General features: G+C 44.1%; 1 protein-coding gene across 2 annotated transcripts in view; it reads left to right on the top strand.

Annotated features, from left to right (window-relative positions):
* The window catches only part of EXT2 (exostosin glycosyltransferase 2), a 136,071-nt gene that overhangs the window by 67,006 nt on the left and 49,485 nt on the right, over positions 1-19,580 (top strand). The window contains exon 8 of one of the 2 annotated variants that reach the window (XM_029956193.1): positions 1,363-1,494. The exons of the other annotated variant lie outside the window; for it this stretch is intronic. Coding sequence (XP_029812053.1) covers positions 1,363-1,494 — 132 coding nt within the window. The remainder of the gene's footprint in view (positions 1-1,362; positions 1,495-19,580) is intronic. 2 annotated transcript variants of the gene reach the window in all.

The raw sequence follows: 19,580 nt of genomic DNA, 5'->3' as shown, positions 1-19,580 counted from the left end.
AATGCAGAGCACCTGGGTGGCTCAGTCAGTTAAGCATCTGACTTTGGCTCAGGGCATGGTCTTGCAGTTTGTGAGTTCAAGCCCCATGGTGGGCTCTTCACTGACAGCTTGGAGCCTGGGGCCTGCTTCAGATTCTGTGTCTCCCTCTCTCTCCCTGCCACTGCCTGTTCATATTCTCTCTCTCTTTCTCTCTCTCTCTTTCCCCCCTCTCAAAAATGAATAAATATTAAAATTTTTTTTAAAAAGGAAGCTAAATGCAAGATGAATTCAAGTCCCCCCAAATAGAAGGAAATAAAAATAATAGCAGACAAGATAGAAAGATAAGAAAAAAAGAAAGTATGATAAAGAAAATCAGCAAAACCAAACATTGGTTTTTTTTGAAGAGATTAATAAAGTTGATTAACCTCTAGTAAAAAGAAATGCAAAGAAAATATACAGATTACCACATCAGGAATGAAAAGCAGTATATTATTGCAAATTCTGCAATGCATTGAATAGATTTAGTCCAATAAATTTAACAACTTAGATGAAATGAACACATTCCTTGAAAAATACTACTTTTAAAGCGGGCACACTGATGAAAATATCCATAATCCTGTGTCGATGAAAGAGGACTAATCCATGATTTAAAACCTTCACACCAAAAAACACCTAGCCCACATGGCTTTTGGGTGAGTTCTTCTAAACCGTTCAAGAAAGAAATAATGCCAACCTTGCACTACATTTCTCAGGAAACAGAAAAAGAAGGAACACTTTCAACTCATTTTATGAGGCCAGCATAACCTTGGCAGCAAAATCTGACTTAAATATTCTGTTGACACAAGAAGTCAGGCACAAGAGAATAAATACTGTTTTGATTCCATTTGTATGAAATTCAGTAGCAGGCACAATAGGGAAATCAGAATAATGGTTACTCTAGGGTGATCAAGAAAGTGCCTGGGAAGCAGGAGGGAATCTTCTGGGGTGCTGGAATGTTCTGTACCTTTAATAGGGGTAATAGTTACAAGAGTATGTACATACCTAAAAATTTATTGAATTATAAACTTAGAGACTTGTATACTTTATCTAGAAAAGGACTGTAACTTGCTCCGCTATGTTGATATTTTCATCAGACATAGTTTTTCGTATTCTCAGATCAAATCCAGTGTGTACTTCGCTAGCTCCCGCTCTGTTTTGACTGGATTTGATAAATGCACCATTCCGCTGCAGCTGGCTTGAACAGCAGGGAACGTTTGCCGTAGGCTCTCTCCCTTTGGGAATAAAAGAATTGCCCAGACCCAGAGTTGCCTGTGATAGAGCATCTAGTTCTTGCACTCCGTCTCACTTACTTGCTTACTTAAGACAGTGTTGTTTTCTTTACAGGCACGGTGGTTCTGGGAAGCGTACTTCCAGTCCATTAAAGCCATTGCCCTGGCCACTCTGCAGATCATCAATGACCGCATATATCCTTACGCTGCCCTGTCCTATGAAGAATGGAATGACCCCCCCACTGTGGTGAGTGACTCCGGCGCTAACCCTGTCAGCCACGGTCCAGATGTCAGGACAGGCCAGAGAAAGACGTCCGGAGTTTATAGAGGTTATTTAAATCCTAGCTTCCTAAGATGAGGATGTGCTTGGGGTCTGACAAAGTCAGCTTAATTTTGAAATGATAACAAAAGTAAGAAACACAGAAGCAGCAGCTTCTAGTTTGTTTTCAGTGTGGCTAAGAGGACAGTATGCTTATTTATTGCAGAGGTAGATGGGGAGGCCTGGCTCTTGTTGGAAATCCAACGCTTCCTGATGAGTTTTGCAGTTGTAGTGCTTAGAATTCTTGAAAAGATTTTAGAGGCAGCTTAATAATAATAGCTTATATTTTGAGTGCTTGCTCTCTCCCAACGACAGTGCTAAGTGCTTTATTTACATGGATGGCTTCAATGAACACTGCCATCACAGTGTGAGGAAAACAATCAGCAGAAGCGACCTAGAGACCTTATGGATTGCCACGGTTAAGACTTGCTCACGATTGTCCTTTCAAAAGACTGGGCCACTTCATAGTTCTACCAGTAACATGGTGGTTATTTGGGGTCTCCATGCCTTCCATAGCCTTGAATGCTTGAGTTTGTGCTCATCTGCTAGATAAAAATCCTACATGTGTGTATTCTTCAAATGGAAGGTTGATAGCTCTGTTAGTTTCTCCCAGAATATAAACATAAATCCGATTTGTATTTTGTTGGTCACACGGAATTTTTAGATTATGTTAGGTATTTATTCATTCAGTAGGTATTTATTGAGTGCTTACTACCTTCTACCTGCTAAACAGTGTTCTTGGTACTTGGAGTGCATCAGTGAACAAAACAGAGAAGATCCATGCCCTTGGAGAGTTTACACTGCTGTGGGTCTTGCTATCTGAAAGCAAGATTTATCTTTCTAGTTGAAATTTAAAGTTTTCTTTAAAAATTTTTTTAATGTTCTATTTATTTTTGAGAGAGAGAGAGAGAGAGAGAGAGACAGAGACAGAGACAGAGACAGAGACAGAGTATGCTTGGGAGAGGGGCAGATAGAGAGAGGGAGACACAGAATCTGAAGCAGGCTCCAGGCTCTGAGCTAGCTGTCAGCACAGAGCCCGACACGGGGCTCGAACATACGAACTGTGAGATCATGACCTGAGCTGAAGTTGGACGCTTAACCAACTGAGCCACCCAGGCACCCCTACACGGTATTTTAATGCAGATAGGGAGTGTGGGCACATGGGGTTCACAGGCAAGGGTGCCGCCGGAGTGTAAATTCAGCCTGACTGTAGGGCCTTCTCTGGTCCGGCTCCAGCCTGTTTCTGGTTTTATTCCCTCTGTTTCCTTTTAGAGGGATTTGGGTTTCTGGCAACACAACCTTGTCCTTCCTGTGTATGCTCCATGCTTTTCTTTCTTTGTGCCTCTGAGATGCCTTTCTCCACTGTCACCCCCGGTGTCCATATTTTATCCAAATTTCAGTGACCTGCTCATATACCCCTTCCTCCATGAGGTTTTTCTAGACCCCTCAAATAGAAAGTAATCTTTTCTCTTTGTGACTCTTAGAGCATATTTCTGTATTTCTTTCCTGTCACTTAACATGCAGAGAAGCATAATTTCCTATAGAGTTTTAAGCTTCTTGATGGAATTTCTGAGTTATCTTGCCATTTCTGGTAATATCTAGGACATTTAATTCAGACAGGAGGCCATTATGTATGAAGGGAGGAAAGGAGGAACATTGGGATCCCAGGACATGAGCCATCCTGGGCTTCCTCACATGCCTATGTGACATCCATTGTTTTATCTGACCTAAACCCTGCTGAGAAGGTGGGGAAAGTGATATGTTCCTTCCCTTCTACTAAGTGGACGTAGTGAATGTCACAGTGCATAATGACTTGGCTGGGGTCATACAGTCAGCAGGTTGTATGCACAAGTGAGAACCCGGTCTTCTGATGGTCTCGAATCACTTCTGGAATTTTGTAGGTGCCACTGAGCCTCCTCTGGGCTGAAACGTTGCCACTGTCCCAGCTACATGGTGTAAGCTTGAGACTCAGAAGCACCCTGTTCCTCTACAGGGGAATCCCACAGGTGGGGTGTCCTGGCCCCGCCAGAGAGTGTGGAAAGGGTGAGCCTTTATTTCTTTACTTTATCCAAAATGCTAGGAAAAATCCGATGAGAAGAGATGGTTGGAATTTTCATTCTCTGTTTTTCATAAGACTATGGGGCCGGGAGGAAGTAGTGCATGAAAATTTGTAGTTCTGAACTAGTTGTGTTCTCATGTAGGACAAAATGGTCATAATGCTAGACTATCAATTTGGGAAAGAATGTAAGTACAAAGAGCTTAAATCTGGATATGCAACTGGAAAATGTGTGTGTGTGTGTGTGTGTGTGTGTGTGTGTGTGTGTGTCTTAACTTCTTAAACAGTTCTTTTTAGGGGAGTTTAGTGCTCACCACATTTCTAGGAGCTCAGGGATGAGAGCCCTGATTTAAAGCAGTCGGTCATACATTTGGGCATTTTCGGTGAAGGCAACTGACAGGAGGTCTGAGTAGCACTGATTTATTTATAGTTAACTTTCCCCTCCCCTTTGGAAATATTTAACCTACGCTAGATGCGGTTTCTATGAGCCCAGCCTGCAGGGGAGTCTCCTCTCTAGATTCCATCAAATTTACAGTATCAGACACTGCGAGGTGGGAGGAGGTGTGGATCTTGGTCAGTAAATCAAGGGACGAGTTGGTGTTTTTGGAGATCTGCTGTCAGGGCCTCCAGCCGGCCATGCACTCAGCTTGCTCAGGCCAGAGAAGGGAGTGAGAGCAGCGTCCTGTTTTGCCAGATGCTACTGTCTTAGTTTAATGTAAACAGCAACAACAGAACAACGTGTGTGTGTGTGTGTGTGTGCGTGTGTGATAAAGATAGTGAGGGGTGGCCTTGTAGAAACCAAGTGTTTGTGTCACCAGATGCCCTTTGCCCTTTATCTTTCGCTAGGTAGGAGGCACACTACATTATCCATGTTGTGCCACACTCTCGAAACTTGAACACGTTTGACAAAATAATTCTTGAGGTTGACTTTGCAGCAGCAGATATATCTGGTTTGGAGAGATTGGCCCTTTGTTTGAATTCTTCTCTTTGGAAGGAATTTCTCACCAAGTTAAGGTTCCTTATTAGAGCACAACGTGTTTGATTTTACCAGCAGTTTTCTTAGTTCCTCACGGCAAGGCTGCCTTTATTTCCCTGCCTTTTTGGTCCTGCCATGTGCTTTCGTCTTTCTCCCTTTTCCGCAGATGTCAGCAAAGCTTTGTCATCTCCCCGAATCCTCCATTCCTCGATCACTTCTAACATGAGTGTCATTTCTGGTCTTGGCTGGGGCAGGCCTCATCTGTACATCCGGGCCTCGCCTGTGTCATGGGGGAGTTCCTCGGACACCCTCTCCCGCCTCATCTCTGCTGCTCTGCCCAGTGTGAGCATGTGTGGCAGACGGAGACCAGCAAGTGAGCATTCCGTGTGCTCTGGGGATGCAGTTAGCCAGCAGCTGTGAATTTTGGGTTTCTGGCATGTGGGACCAAAACCACATCCTCTCGGTGACAGTGTTTTATTTTTATTTTTTATAGTTTTTATTTACTTTGAGAGACAGAGACAGTGTGAGTAGGGGAGGGTCGGAGAGAGAGGGAGACACAGAATCCCAAGCAGGCTCCAGGCTCCGAGCTGTCAGCACAGAGCCCGACGTGGGGCTCGAACCCATGAACGAACCGTGAGATCATGACCTGAGCTGAAGCCGGAAGCTTAACCAACTGAGCCACCCAGGTGCCCCATTAAAAACTCAATATAATATGGCCCTCAAATCATGTTTGAGAGTACAGTATTTTTCCAGGTCGTGTTTCTATGATGTGACTTGAAAGATTGTACCCCACCTTTATCAGTACATCATAACTTTATTTATGAAGGCCCTTTAGACGGGCATTTAGTGTTTTTCAAGTTTGCCTTCCTAGGTACCACTGATAAGGAGACTGCAGATTTTTCTCATCCTCTGCAGGGCTCTACCGGCCCTAGAGCAAAAAGGAGAGAGAACAGTGGTCCCATGGCCTTTGACAAAAATTGGTGAGAAAAATACGGAAATGACTTAAAATGAATTATTTCATCCAGCATAAGAATGAGGTTGAAAAACAAGAACTTATTCCTGTGAAATCTAGCCTGAGGGGCGGCCTAGCTGCAAGCAGGATGTCAGACGAGGATCGTGCGCTGGGCTGGACTTCCACGAGCCCCACGCCCGAGCCTCAGCAAGGGACTGGCAGAGGGCAGTGGGTGTCAGAGTGCTTGATGGCACGTTTCACCCTCGAGGAGCAGGAATCAGAGGTGTGGGTAAGAGATGGCGGAGCCTGCCGGAGCCCTGTAAGGTCTCGGGGAGGTGAGGGCATTCTTTCTCCTAGCTGGTTCTGAAACCCACATCGCTGCGCTCCCCCCAAGTTCCAGATTGAGTGGGTCTGGGGGGCCCTGGGATTTGCATCTCTAGCAGGTTCCCAGATGGGGTCGATATTGCTAGTCCGGGGACCATACTTTATGACGTGGGCTTGGTGCACCGTGTGTGCCCTGGCTCCCCTGCTGGAGAGGAAGGCCCTCGTGCTCCCGTCTAGTTCCTCTTCTGGACTCCTCGGGCCTGAATCCGAAGCGTCTGGAGACGGGTCAGACTGCATCTGTCCCAGCCGCATGAAGTCGTCAGGGCTGGCCGTCCCGAGATGTCCAGGCTGCAGCCCCCAGTCACCAGTGCGGCTGTACAAGCAGCCGACAGTGTCACTGCCCTGAGCACACGGCCAGGCAGTAAATCACTCTGCAGGCCGAGGGAGCCCAGCTCCCATGCTTGAAACGGAGCTCTGCGTTGAAGCGATACCATGTTAGCAGTCTGTTGAACTCTGCTCAGTGCCCTTGAACTTCCGGGTTGTGGAATGTTTCTCTGGAATTTGAAAGCCTACCCTGCCCCCAGGAGGCCTTCTTGGCTGATTCTCCCCTTCTTCCTCCCACTTTAGATATGACTAAAGTATGTATGGAATTTAGAAATTCAAGCTTGAATTTTTAAGTACATGTAAGCTTTTTGAAGTCTTGTTTTTAGAGGTATCACATTCAAAGGATCACAGTTGCACAAGGGGTCCCATATGCTACTGGGAATTCAAACCTTCCCTAGTGTAGACTTTGCCACTGAACTGTTTCATATCAGTAGTGGCTTCCGTGGAAACAAGCTAGAAAGTCTCAGACCATCAGTAGCCAGGGACTAAAGAAAGCCGAGTTAGGTCTGTGGTGGGCAGATGCATAAGATCCCAAGAGCTTGATCTGGGGTGACAAGCAAAGAACTTGGCTGATGGTCAGATACAAACAGGAAAGATGAGCCAGATTCATACAGAGAGGACGTGTAAGGAATAAGAAGAAGAGATGAGCCTGGGGGTGTGGCTAAGGTGATTGTGTCAATTGGGTCTTTGGCATGAGCACCCTAACCCTAGGTCCTTCCTAAAGAGGCGCGCATCCCCGGGAACACACGCTTGCACGGCAGCCGCAGTGGTGGTGGTGGGTGAATCGACACACCGTTTCCCTGCATGTGGTCCAGCCTCTGTTCCCTTCATAGAGTCCGCTCTTCTGGCTCTTGCTTCCCTGGATCCAGCCCTGCCTGCGTCCTTCCATCACACAGCCGGGAGGAGGGCAGCGAGTGGAAAGGTTTCTCAGGGTCCGTGGAAGCCTGATCTGAACGCAGCTTCACATACCGACTGTTTCGGCACAGTCATCCTTGGCATGTGCCCTAGCTGTCAGTTATTGGCACAAATTCCCTTTCCCCTTTTGGGGGGCCACTTTAGTTCTCCCGTGATGTCTGCTCAAATGATTCCGCAGTAGAAGTTACCAGGAAACTAGACTCACTGGGTATTGTAACATCAGGATGATGAATTTTTTGTTTTCATTTCTAGTATCTTATGAAAGTTACATCCCTCCCAATTAGTGAATATTCGTGTGTAATTTCTTAATAAATGGCTCGTTACAGCTGCAGAGTAGAAAATTTCCCCATTGCTTGAGGGAGAGGTTGATTGCTGGGTTTTGGTTTTCTTTTTTATCTCAGCTATATTGCTTCATTTCACATTTTTTTTTTTTTACTTTAAATTCAAGTTAGTTAACATGTACTGTATTATTGGTTTCAGGATTAGAATTTAGTGATTCGTCACTTACATACAACACCCAGTGCCCATCACCCATTGGCCCATCCCCCCTCCCACCTGCCGGCTAGCAATCCTCAGTGTGTTCTCTATTTGAGAGTCTCTTATGGTTTGCCTCCCTGTTTTTATCTTATTTTTCCTTCCCTTCCCCCATGTTCATCTGTTTCTTTAGTTCCACATATGAGTGAAGTCATAATGATATTTGTCTTTTTTTTCTTACTTCGCTTAGCATAATACACTCTAGTTCCATCCACATTGTTGCAACTGGCAAGGTTTCATTCTTTTTGATTGCTGAGGAATATTCCATTATACACACACGCACACACACACACACATGCACTCACACATGCATCACATCTTTATCCATTCGTCAGTTGATGGACATTTGGGCTCTTTCTATAATTTGGCTGTTGTTGATGGCACTGTTATAAACATTGGGGTGCATATACACCTTCAAATTAGCGTTTTTGTATCCTTTCGATAAATGCCTAGTAGTGCAATTGCTGGGTCACAGGGTAGTTCTATTTTTAATTTTTTGAGGGGCCTCCATATTGTTTTCCAGAGTGGCTGCACCAGTTTGCATTCCCACCAACATATATGGTTTAAAAATTCAAATAGTAAAATAAAGCGTATAACTAAAATTGAGGCATCTCAATTTGTACCAAGGGGCAACTGCTTTCAACTCTTAGCTTTCCTCTAGAATTTAATCTTCCTATCTCCCCCAAAAATGCTTACAGTGTGATTTTTTTTTTTTAATTTCTCAACTCTAGGTATTATCTTTTTACTTCCTTTGGGTCAGGACTTTGTCTCTTGTTCGCTCCTCTTTCTTTCCATGTTTCACATTTTCCATCTTACCAGTAGGGCTTTCTCACCACTTTGATAAAAGCAGTGTTTATTACATGCATCACTAGGACTATATAAATATTGTTTTTAATTGAACCAAGCAGTAAACCATAATTATGCTTTTTTTCTTGTACAATTTTTTATTTTCCAGGAAGTTAATAACTGCCTCTTTTTTTTCTCTTAGTTTTATATGAACCTATCACTAACTGATTTTTAGTCAGTTCTCCAAGAAAAGAGGAAAATGGTCATGCATAAAAACCTATAGGATTTTTCTATCTCTTTCTTTTCTTTCTCTTTGTCTCTTTCTTTCTTTCTGTCTTTTTGTCTTTTTCTTTCTCTCTTTCTCCCCACCCCCCTGCCTTTTCTCCTATAGCGATTCATCTTAAGCTCCAGTCTGGATTGATTGCTCCTGGAGTTTCCTATGCAGTGGTCATTCTAAATTTAAGTTCACTATGGATTCTGGGAATTCCTGTTTTTGCTTTCCTTTGTTGGATTCTTTGTTTCCAAGGTCTAACATCTTTCTCTTTTTTTTGGTTTATTTTTTCCAACAGCTTCTGGAGAAGGAGAGACCATTGGGAGATTAATTTGTATGTCTGAAAGTGTACTTATTCTATTTCACATCTGATTAATAATTGGACTAGTGTAGACTTCTGGTTGATGTGGGTTTTCTTCAGAATTTTGAAAGCTGGTTCCACTGTCCTTGAAGTTTCCCATTTTAATTTCAAAAAATGAGATGTCATTCGAATTCCTAATCCTTTTATGCGACATTTTTATCTTCCCGGGAAATTCTGTGTTCTCAAATTTTATGATATGCTGTGGTATGAGTGTTTTTTGTTCAGTGGATACTGATTTGGGGGCTTTTAATTGGAAATTCATGTCCAATTCTGAGAAATTTTCATGTCTTATGTCTGATTCTTTTCTTCCCATGTTTTCCTCTTTTATCTTTTTATGGAACTTCTGTTACCTAAATGAGTGTGTTAGATTGAGCCTTGTTTTCCTTATCATTTCTGTTCTGATTATCATCTCTTTTTATTGCAATGATCTTTTTGTTTTAGTTTCTTAGATATTTTCTCAATTTTCTATTCTAACCTTTCTTTTGATTTTCAAAATTTTGTTCACTTTTAATTTCTAAGTTTTTTCTTGATTTCTAATTAAGCTTTTTCTATAGCTTCCTACTGTTGCAAGGATACAGTACTTTCCCTCTCTAAAGATACTGTGATTTAGGGCGCCTGGGTGGCTCAGTTGGTTAAGCCTCTGACTTTGGCTCAGGTCAGATCTCAGTTTGTGGGTTCGAGCCCCACGTCAGGCTCTGTGCTGACAGCTAGCGCAGAGCCTGGAGCCTGCTTCCGGTTCTGTGTCTCCTTCTCTCTCTGCCCCTCCCCCTCTCATGCTCTGTCTCTCTCTGTATCAAAAATAAATAAAACATTAAAAAAAAAAAGATACTGTGATTTTGTTTTGTTCGTTTGTTTGAGCTCCTTGTATCGTGTCCTTTGAACTCTTCTTTCAGTTCCTTGTTTTTTATCTTTCATATTGGAAACTTTCTTCAAATACCTGAGGCTTTCAGCAGTCTTCTTTTATTTAAGGGTGAGATTCCGAAAGCTGATTGGAAGCTTCGTGTACATGGATAAGGCTTATCATCAACTGGTGAGCTTTACTTAGGTTAATAGGGTGATGACCTAGTCATTTGCCCAAATGTCCGTATTCATGGGTTATTTCTGTTGAATTTGTTCATTGATCCAGAAAATAATCCTTCTTTTTGGGCGTGGGGAAGGATGTATAATGTTTTGGCTGTAAGTGGTTGGGGAGCTGAATGGGCGGGGGAGCAGAGGAGAGAGTTTCTTATTTTTCATTTTATAGATAATCACTTAATTCATTGTATTTGGTGTGGTGCCTTGCTCTGCCTTCCATGCCTGGGGTCTCTGGATTCTATTTCATTTTCTCCAGAGAATAAACTTCTCTTTTCCTGCAAAGGTGGTGGGGCTGGGGGCTGGGGTGGGAGCACTGGGGAAGGGAGGACTGAGAGAGGGTTGGCTTGTCTATGCCTCTCAGTTTAAGCGATCTTGGAACCGATGTTCCTTATGTCTGCTTTCAGAGTCCCCTCTTCCTGGACATTCTTAGAAAGTTTAGCTTTTTTCTTTTGCTTTGCCTGGTAGTTTATGTTGCTCTGTCTGCTTTTTGTTTGTTTGCTTAAATAGCCCTAAACTTCTCTGTAGTTTTTACTTAATTTTTTATTTTGACATAATTTCAAACTTAAAGTTCCAAAAATAGTACAGTCTCTGTACATGCTACACCATATTCATCAAATGTTAATATTTTACCATATTCCTTTTCTCCTTTGTACGTGTGTATATGCATTTATATTCATATATGTGTGTATATATACATTTCCTAAGCCATTTGCCGATACAAACCATCTTCACTTCTAAATATTTCTCATATAGAATCACAGTGCAGTTGTCAAAGTCATCGGAAAGAGACATTGATATAATATTACTGTTTAATTGATAGACCTTATTTAGATTTTGCCAGTTTTCTTAAAGTCCATTTTATAGCAAAAGGAAATTCCAGACCATGCCTTCCATGCGTGCATCAGTTGTCATGTCTCTCTCATCTCCTTACTCTAGAACAAGTCTCTCTTCGCCTTGCATGACATGGTGTGTTTTAAGAGAACATGTAGTTATTTTCTAAAATGCCTCTTGATTTGGCTCTGTCCTATACTTTTATACCAATGTATGCATTCAATCTCAAATTCTCGAAGTTCAAATTATGCATTTTTATAGGAATCCTGCAAAAGTAGCGTGTTCTCTGGACATCATGATGGAGGACACATTGGGTCAGTTTGTCACATGGCTGGTGATTCTGACTTCACGCACAGGTTTTGGCTGGATTTCTTCAGTGTCACATGACTTTTGTTCTTACTGTGTCTGGTGGGGAAATGCTTTGAGGCCACGTAGATACCCTGCTGTTTCTGGAAGTTGGCAGGCTGGCCGCAGCGCCCTCGAAGGCTCTCCGCCTGCTGAATGGCTCATCTCTAATCCCATTCTCTTCCAGCTTTTGAGAGTGTTGTTGTTGTTATTGTTGTTTCCTTTGACCTGAGACTTCATGTCTTTAATCAGTTTTGGAAAATTCTCTGTTGTCTTCTCTCTGAATATCCCATATCTGTCATTTTCACTAATCTTTCCTTCTCCTGTTAAATGTATGTCAGACCTCCTTCATCCTGTAGTTCTGTCTCTCAGGTTTTTTCTCCTCACTTTTTCCACATTTTTATTTCTTTGTACTGTACACTGGATAATGTTTTCACATCGATTTCCCTTCAGCTGTGACCAATTTTCTTTTTCACCCATCTATTGAGATTTAAATTTCAGTGGTTATTTTTAGAAACTCTAATTATTTTTCAAGTCTGCCTGGTCTTTTATTTGTAGTGTCTTTTTAAAAAAATATGTTTATAATCCATTCTTTTATATCTTTAATTATTTGAAATACTTTATATTCTCCAATTATCCAATTTTTAAATTTCTCACAAGGTCTACTCCTGCCTTGCTCCTCTTGCATTGTTTCCTTAGATGCTTTATGACTTCGGAATGTGTGCTCATCTATTTTTTTCATGTTTACTTATTTATTGTGAGAGAGAGAAAGAGGGAGAGAGAGAGAATGCACACCAGGGAGGGACAGAGAGAGAAAGAGGGAGAGAGAATCCCAAGTAGACTTCATGGTGTCAGCACAGCAGAAGCTGACGCGAGGCTCAGTCCCACAACCGTGGGATCGTGGCCTGAGCCCGAATCAAGAGCCAGATGCTTAACCGACTGAGCCACCCAGGCGCCTCGTGAGTTCATCTTCAGTAAGGTTTTTTTTGTGGTAATCTTTGCCACCTGGGCTAAGGGGGTGTTACTCCAGAAGGTTGGTTTGTTCTTGTTTGTTTGTTTGTTTGTTTGTTTGTGTGGGCTTTTTCTGGGTATTCCAGAGGTATCCTGGAGATAAATCAGTGTTTAACATTAATTTCTCAGTAGGAGGTTTCTACAGGACAGATGCAGATTTTGTTTAAACCCCAAACCTGTACAAGGGCTGACCTCTGTTGAAAGCACTCCAACCTAAACTCAGATTGAAAAAGAAATTTGTTTTTTTATTAAAAAACATTAAAAATTTATTTTTGAGAGACAGAGACAGAGTATGAGTGGGGGAGGGGCAGAGAGAGGGAGACATGGACTCTGAAGCAGGCTCCAGGCTCTGTGTTGACAGCCCAGAGCCTGACACAGGGCTTGAACCTGCAAACCCCAAGATCATGACCTTAGCTGAAATCAAATGCTTAACTGACTGAGCCACCCAGGCGCCCCCAAAAAGAAGTGTTTTTATTGCCTCCATCTCCTAGGGGTGATGTCCCGGACCACCTATTCATTGATTGTGCAGGCCTTGAGGGATTCGTCCTTTGTGTGTCTGTCCCACTTCTAGTTCCCTCACGTCCTGTGCCCAAAGACATTGTCCTCCGAGCAGTGACCTGAACCCTGATCTCACTAAGCCCAGCAGCTCCCTCCGCCTTCCACAGGGGGCCGCGGAGCCAGCCACCTCCTGTGCTCCCAGCCCCCAAGTGCGGTTTTCTCTTCATTTTTGCTGCCTGGGACTCTGCTTCCTGTGACCTCAGCTAGGTATTTAAAAGGAGTCTCGTTATATTTTATCCTACGTCTCCGTGTGTCATTTGGCAAGAGACGTCGTCTATTCCACGTCCCAGAATGAGCTGAATTCTTGTCCACCACTGTCGCCTTGCCTGTTCTTTCTGCACTTGTAGGGTCCTGCCTTTCTTTTTTCCAGGAGGAAGCAGAGTAGACAAAACCTGTGCCTCACTGGAATGCCAGAGAAATGAGGAATTAAGAAAAGACGACATTTTAGAGGTTGCTCTTCCCGGGTTGTCCCAGCTTTGCCGGCGGCGTCACACTCCTGTCCGCTCAGAACTACACGAGCCTTTGCTCTTCTTGCTCGCGACGGCGGTGGTGTTTTGTGCTTCGAAGCCTCAGCTGCGGCTCCACGTCTCTCAGGAGTTTCTGTTTACCCTGTCGGGGAAGTCTCCCAAACCATGGTGGGCCCTGCAGTCAGTGGGCTCAGCAGACCTGTTCGTGCCTGGGCCAGAGGATGGACTTCTCTGTCCAACTGTCTGAAAATTTCAGGTGCAGGATAGTCAGACGGAATCATAAATTTCTTTTACCTCTCGTGAGAAGTAGCTGTTTCAGCTGCTGTTAACATTCTCGAACGCTTTGGATGATAGATCAGCTCTGTTTATTTGCATCAAATAAATCACTAGTATTTTCATTAAGGCACATCTTACAAGTGTTTTCAGTATATTTAGTAAGTAACAGATCAGGGGATCATAATTATGTCCCCAAAATAATCCAAATCTTTTGAACTATGTCACATAGCTGAACTGTTATTTTTAACATATCAGATTGTGAACCAGAAAATCCATGATGTGTTAGTTTTGCCCCTACTGTATTGTGTTCACCCATTTAATTGATCAGCCGGTGTCTTAAACTACTTTACCATAGACAATTTAGTGCAGTTTATTACTTGCAGGCTGATATAACTCATGAATTATTAAAAGCATCAGCACACGGACCCCACTCTCTCCTCATTCCAAATTCTTTTAATATGGCTTATGTCGAGCCATTTAACTGGCTTCTGTCCATCCCACCGATGGAAGCCGCAGCCAGATGAGGGTTCTTCTAAATGATTGGCTTCCTTTCCAAGCAGAAGGAGGATGAAATGTCAGCGTTTTCCTCCACTACCTGGAAAGCAATCAGTGGCAGCCCTCACTGGTCTTCCTGACAGTAGTTTGGCTCCACAGGAGAGGGTGGGCATTTAGCCAAATGTGCATTTCAGTGCTATGTAAAGAAAAAAGTAGCTAAAACTCAGATAATAGCTGGAATTCTCAGAGACCCATTCAGATGGTTCTGACCTGAGTCTTCAGTAAGCTAACCACAGCTCACAAATTCCCGAAGTGCACATTTTAATCCCTTCTTTCCTGGTGATGAGCTGGGTGAGCAGAGGTTACTTGCCAGATCTCTCTCTGCAGCAGTTTGCTCCTCAATAGGACTGGGTTTAGGGATAATACCAGCTTCAGAAGAATAGTGTAGCATGGTGACTGATGACCAACGGCTAATCAAGACCACTGAAAAGGACGTTTTGGAATCAAACCTTGGTGTTCAAGACCTTTTACTAACTTGACCTTATGCTTTGCCATTTGTTATCATCATCTGTAAAATGGGGATAATACTTATTTTACAGGATTATTATGAGATCTTAATGAAATAGTATATGTCGAAGCATATTGTAAGTGGTGTAGGAGTATAAAAAGTCAAGTGTTAACATACAGCTGACAGTACAAGGCTTTATCACGTGGCACCAATTTTAGAATTGTGAAGGACACTGGTGGGGAAAACCAAAATTCACAGGACAGTGGTGTTTTTTTGTTTTTGTTTTTTGTACCCATAATAGGCTCTATTATTTTTTTCTGTTGTTTAATCCTTACAATCCCAAGAGTTAACATTCTGTTCTTAGAGACGAGGAAAGTGAGGCTTACTTAAGATCTACTTCTCCATCATTCTATCTTATAAAAGAGGAAATGGAGACTCAAGAAAATTCTCAGTCCATCATTCCATCGATTATAATACACTGCCGTATTTTCATAAGTGTTTTTATCTTGCACACAAACTTGGCCCCCAGATTAAGTAGGAAACACGATAGCAAATAATTAGATTGACAATGTAAATAGAGAAAGTCTTCTGTCACTGGTGTTATCATAGATTAGATATGCTAAATGACCCCGTCCCCCAACTGGACAAGTGAAATACTGAATGAAATATTATATGAGCAGTTTTAGCCTGTTGCTAAACTGGCATGAAAGCAAGCCGTGTGCTGACTCACTAAAGGAAACTAGGTGTCCCGGCAGGTGACGGGAGCCAGAGCCAGGTGACGGGAGCCAGAGCCAGCTTTGCTGTGGACATTTTTGCAGTTTAATGACCTGGGGCTTCTGCTATGAAGAATGGGCCGGGGAGCAGGATGGACAGGCTGTGGCTTATGCCACTTGGGGAATCCAGAAAGAACTTCCTGGAGAAGCCAGCAAACCAAAAGACTGTATTTTCAGTTAAAGGGGAAAAGAAGTAGGTCTGTAACCATCCTGCTGTTGAGAACTATGGTTTTAAGCCACCTTCCATGTTCATGGTCTGACTTCATACAGTAGGTGTGGTCCAAATACACCCTCAGAGGAGAATTTCATCGGCAATGGCCCTGACTTGGTAGGAACCAGCAGAAGTAGACACAAACTCTGTCTCCAGTAATTCATCTTCAATCTGGGTCTCACTTCTTACAAATAATAAGTGTCTAAGAAAAAGGAGCAGCTCACAGTTACAACCCACAAGCCCATAAAGAAATAAGGCAATATCATGACTGAGAACCAGCAGAAATGCACCTTCAAGGACTTTGATTATTGGATTAGATGATTAGATTCAAAGATTGTTGAGGGGCATCTGGGGGGCTCAGTCAGTTATGCATCCACCGTCAGCTCAGGTCATGATCTTGTGGTTTATGAGTTTGAGCCCAGCATCAGGCTCTATGCTGACAGCTCAGAGCCTGGAGCCTGCTTCAGATTCTTTGTCTCCCTCTCTCTCTGCCCCTCCCCCATTCATGCCTATCTTTCTCTCGCTCTCAAAAATAAATAAACTGTAAAAAAAAATTTCTTGAAAATTGTTGAGATGCAGCCCAAAAAGACAGAAAAGTGAAGTGATGTGAAGAACATAAGATGTCTAATCAGAGTTCCAGAAGAAGAGTGTGGAAAGAGGCCCTCAGGAAGGGTAATAGCTGAGAACTTTCCAGAATTGTTGAATGGCACCAGACTTCAGATTCCAGAAGACCTATATATAAATCACGAAGCACGATGATATAATGAAACCACAGCGCACCAAAGAAAAAGAGAAGACCTTACGTGCATCTAGAAGAGAAGGACTAGCAGGAGACCCTGACCCGCGCTCCGGTGACCCTGGGTTCGCCTCAGAGAGTCGCCCAGCCTCTTACTCTGGTACGCTCGCACGCGGTGAGCCTCATTCCAGCTCCACCACAGAAAACAGATTCAAGAGCAAATTGCCCAAAGGAAGTTCTAGAAATTCTAAGTTGATAATTTACTATCTCCCTTACTTAATGACGTCTGCCGCACTAAGAGGATTTCTAACCTTTGATTTTCTTCATCTTCCGTGTGTCCGTTTAATATGACGTCAGTGAGATGTTTGCCCACCAGGTTATCTTTGTATTTGTGAACAATCGGTCATTTTCGGTGGGTGGAATGAATTGAAGACGTAACGCAGCAAGTAGGCTTCAGACCTGTCGCCGACGCTTTTCTCCCTTGATCTAGGAGAGCCGCCCCGGAGACCGCGCATGCCCGCTAGAGCGTGTGCCGCCAGTAGTTGGGGCTGTAGAGGTTTAATGGCTAAGGTAACATGGGCCACATTACTGATTGCCCCTTTCAAATCTCCCAGTAACCATTAACATAAATATCATCTCACCATTTGGGACAGGGGACACCACCCTTCTGCACGTTTGTAATATGATGCTAATGCTTAACCCTTTCCTGGCTCTGTTTGCCTCAGAGACCCTGCTGCGCATCCGTCGGTAGGGGGTCTTCGCGAGCCTCGGGAAACGAAGGGGTTAACTCCTTTCGGTTTTGCCCTTTGACCACTTCAGGATGAGAGGCATGATGAAATACTTTTCAAAATCTTCAGTGGAAACACATCATGCATAATTGGAGCAAAAAAGAATAAATCAAAGCTTTTCCCCCCTTTTAGTCTGGTAATTCATAATTGAAACCACATTGAGGTAGGGGCTGATAACTTCAAAACAAGCAGGGAAACTGCCCTTTCTGTCAAGGTGGGGATAGGTAAGGCTCCTCGTTACCAAGGGCTCAAAAGCTTCTGTGTAACAAGCCTGTCCGCTCCTCCCTTCCTTTCTTTGAATTCTCACCCTTCTGCTCAGGCAGACAGCCTCCCCTAAACCGGGTCTCGGTCCACTCCAGCGCGCTTCGCTCTCTTCTTGTCACATGAATTTACACGCGGTGACATTTTAAAAAATCTCCGATATGGTGACTAACAGGAATTAAATTTTGAATCGTCCTGCTTCGAGGCTGTTTTCTTCTGTCTGGAATTTGGTTGGTTTGGGTTGAAAGAGCCCTTTAGTTAGTAATGGAATGTGGTTTTCCTCACTCTTGATTTTATAACCCTCCAGCAGTGCCAGCAAGAGCATTTCAGAATGGTTCGCAAGGGCCATGTATTTGCTCCCCACCTTCCTCTGCTTTCTGCATGGTAGGTGACTTTGGCTAGAGTGGTTTTGGCCAGAGGAGAGCCCCAAACAACTTTCCTCGTGTGAGGTTGCCAACGGCATACCTAATTGGAGTTTGAATTTCTTTCTTGAAGGGGAAAAGCCCTTTACACTGGAGGTTGACTCTCTGCCTCTCTTTCGGGCATCCTGAAACCCAAAGCCACGACTCTCTCTTGCTGGTTGGTCGGCTCGCAGCTCGCTCACCGGGGCTTTCCTGAATAAACACTATGAAAGAACTTTTCCTCAGCTGCTATTGTGACCTGGCATTTTCGGAGCTCTCATGGGTTACTTCTATGCGATTGCAGTTTAACAATCTGGATTTCTATTGAAGCTCCTAGAATGAATAGCTGTTGTGGGAGTGAGACGTGAAGCTTGGGAGGACGGGCGAGAGATGGCCAAGGTATTTTGGCCACATGCCAGGACCCTGTCACAGTGATGCACACCTCCCCTCCCCGCCTCCTCCCATCTCAGAGGAGATGGTCTCATCGGGGAGATTGGAAGGCAGTGTCGACAGCCCAGATTCTGGAGGTGCCGCTGCATGGGGTGGGCTTCGCCTTTCCTTCGGGGCGCTGTTGCCGGGTGCCTGGTTCCAGGCCCTGGCCTGCCCTGATGGGGGTGCAATCAGGCAACAGAGTTAATTGCCAGCATTGTTTGCCTTTTCCCTGGCAGAAGGCAGAGTCTTGAGTAAATGATGGAGGTTTAAATTTGCTTGATTTCCTGCAGAAACTGGGGTCAAGAGGTCCCAGACTATAGACACTCTCTCTGGTCAGCCAGCAGGGGGTCAGTTCTTAAAGGTATTTCAGAGGAGACTAAATGCCGGTTTCGAAATGTCCTTCTCTGCTAGTTTGTGTCCCTGGGGCTTGGCTTGTTGACCTTACCCCAGTGGACTGGAGTGTCTGTGTGAAGGCACACACCCCAATTAAATTCGCCTTTCTCCACGCTGTCCCTGTGCTCCAAAGGCAAATGGGATTATGTTTGAGGAGGAGAAAAGCGATTGGTATAGAAGCCTAGCTGTAGATCAGCGTTTCCCATTTCTGACCTTTTGAGAAAGAACATAAAGGCAGCCATGCTTACTTCTCGGGAAAACAATACTCAGGAAAAGAAAGTTTCACAAGAAATCAACAGAAAGCTAATCATGTGACTTAAAAACCGCTTCCACCATTCCAGGCTTTTGGTGCCATGGCGTTGGCCAGCCTGGCCGGTGCCTCTCATTTCCACTCTCCTTCCTTCTCTCCCTGTCTTGTTCACTACTCAGAATGCTAGCACGAGCCTGCTTACCCTTGACCAGCACACAGCGGTCCCCTCCTCACCTCGTCCAGGGAGGCAGAGGCCACTGTATAGACCTCTCCGTCCCCCGCCCCGGACTTGAACACCTTGTGTTAGTACCCGTTACTTTACCCAGCTGTCTGCCCCATTCGAGGAAGAGGCTGTTGAGGGGAAGGCCTTTGTCTCAGCATCTGGAGCCCTTTTCTAGAAATACGGGGCGGGCTCAGGAGATGTTGCCTGAATGAATGAGCATCAGAAATACTGTTGGTGGTGACGATCGCCGAATTGCTGATACCAGTGTTTGGGCAGCAAAAGATGCAAGTCGGGCTAGCCGAACGCTTTTGTGTTTGTTTTGAACTACAGTTCCTGGAGCTCTGTGCCGAGCCCGCTGCTCAGAGCTCATGTGCGACGTCTCCCTGCATCATCATTGCCCCAGGAGATGTACCATCATGGTC

The sequence above is a fragment of the Suricata suricatta genome, chromosome 11 (assembly GCF_006229205.1).
Source record: "Suricata suricatta isolate VVHF042 chromosome 11, meerkat_22Aug2017_6uvM2_HiC, whole genome shotgun sequence".
In the NCBI taxonomy this organism is placed as follows: Eukaryota; Metazoa; Chordata; class Mammalia; order Carnivora; family Herpestidae; genus Suricata; species Suricata suricatta.
The sequence above is the reverse complement of the archived record's forward strand: the minus strand, read 5'-3'. Positions and strand labels throughout refer to the sequence as shown.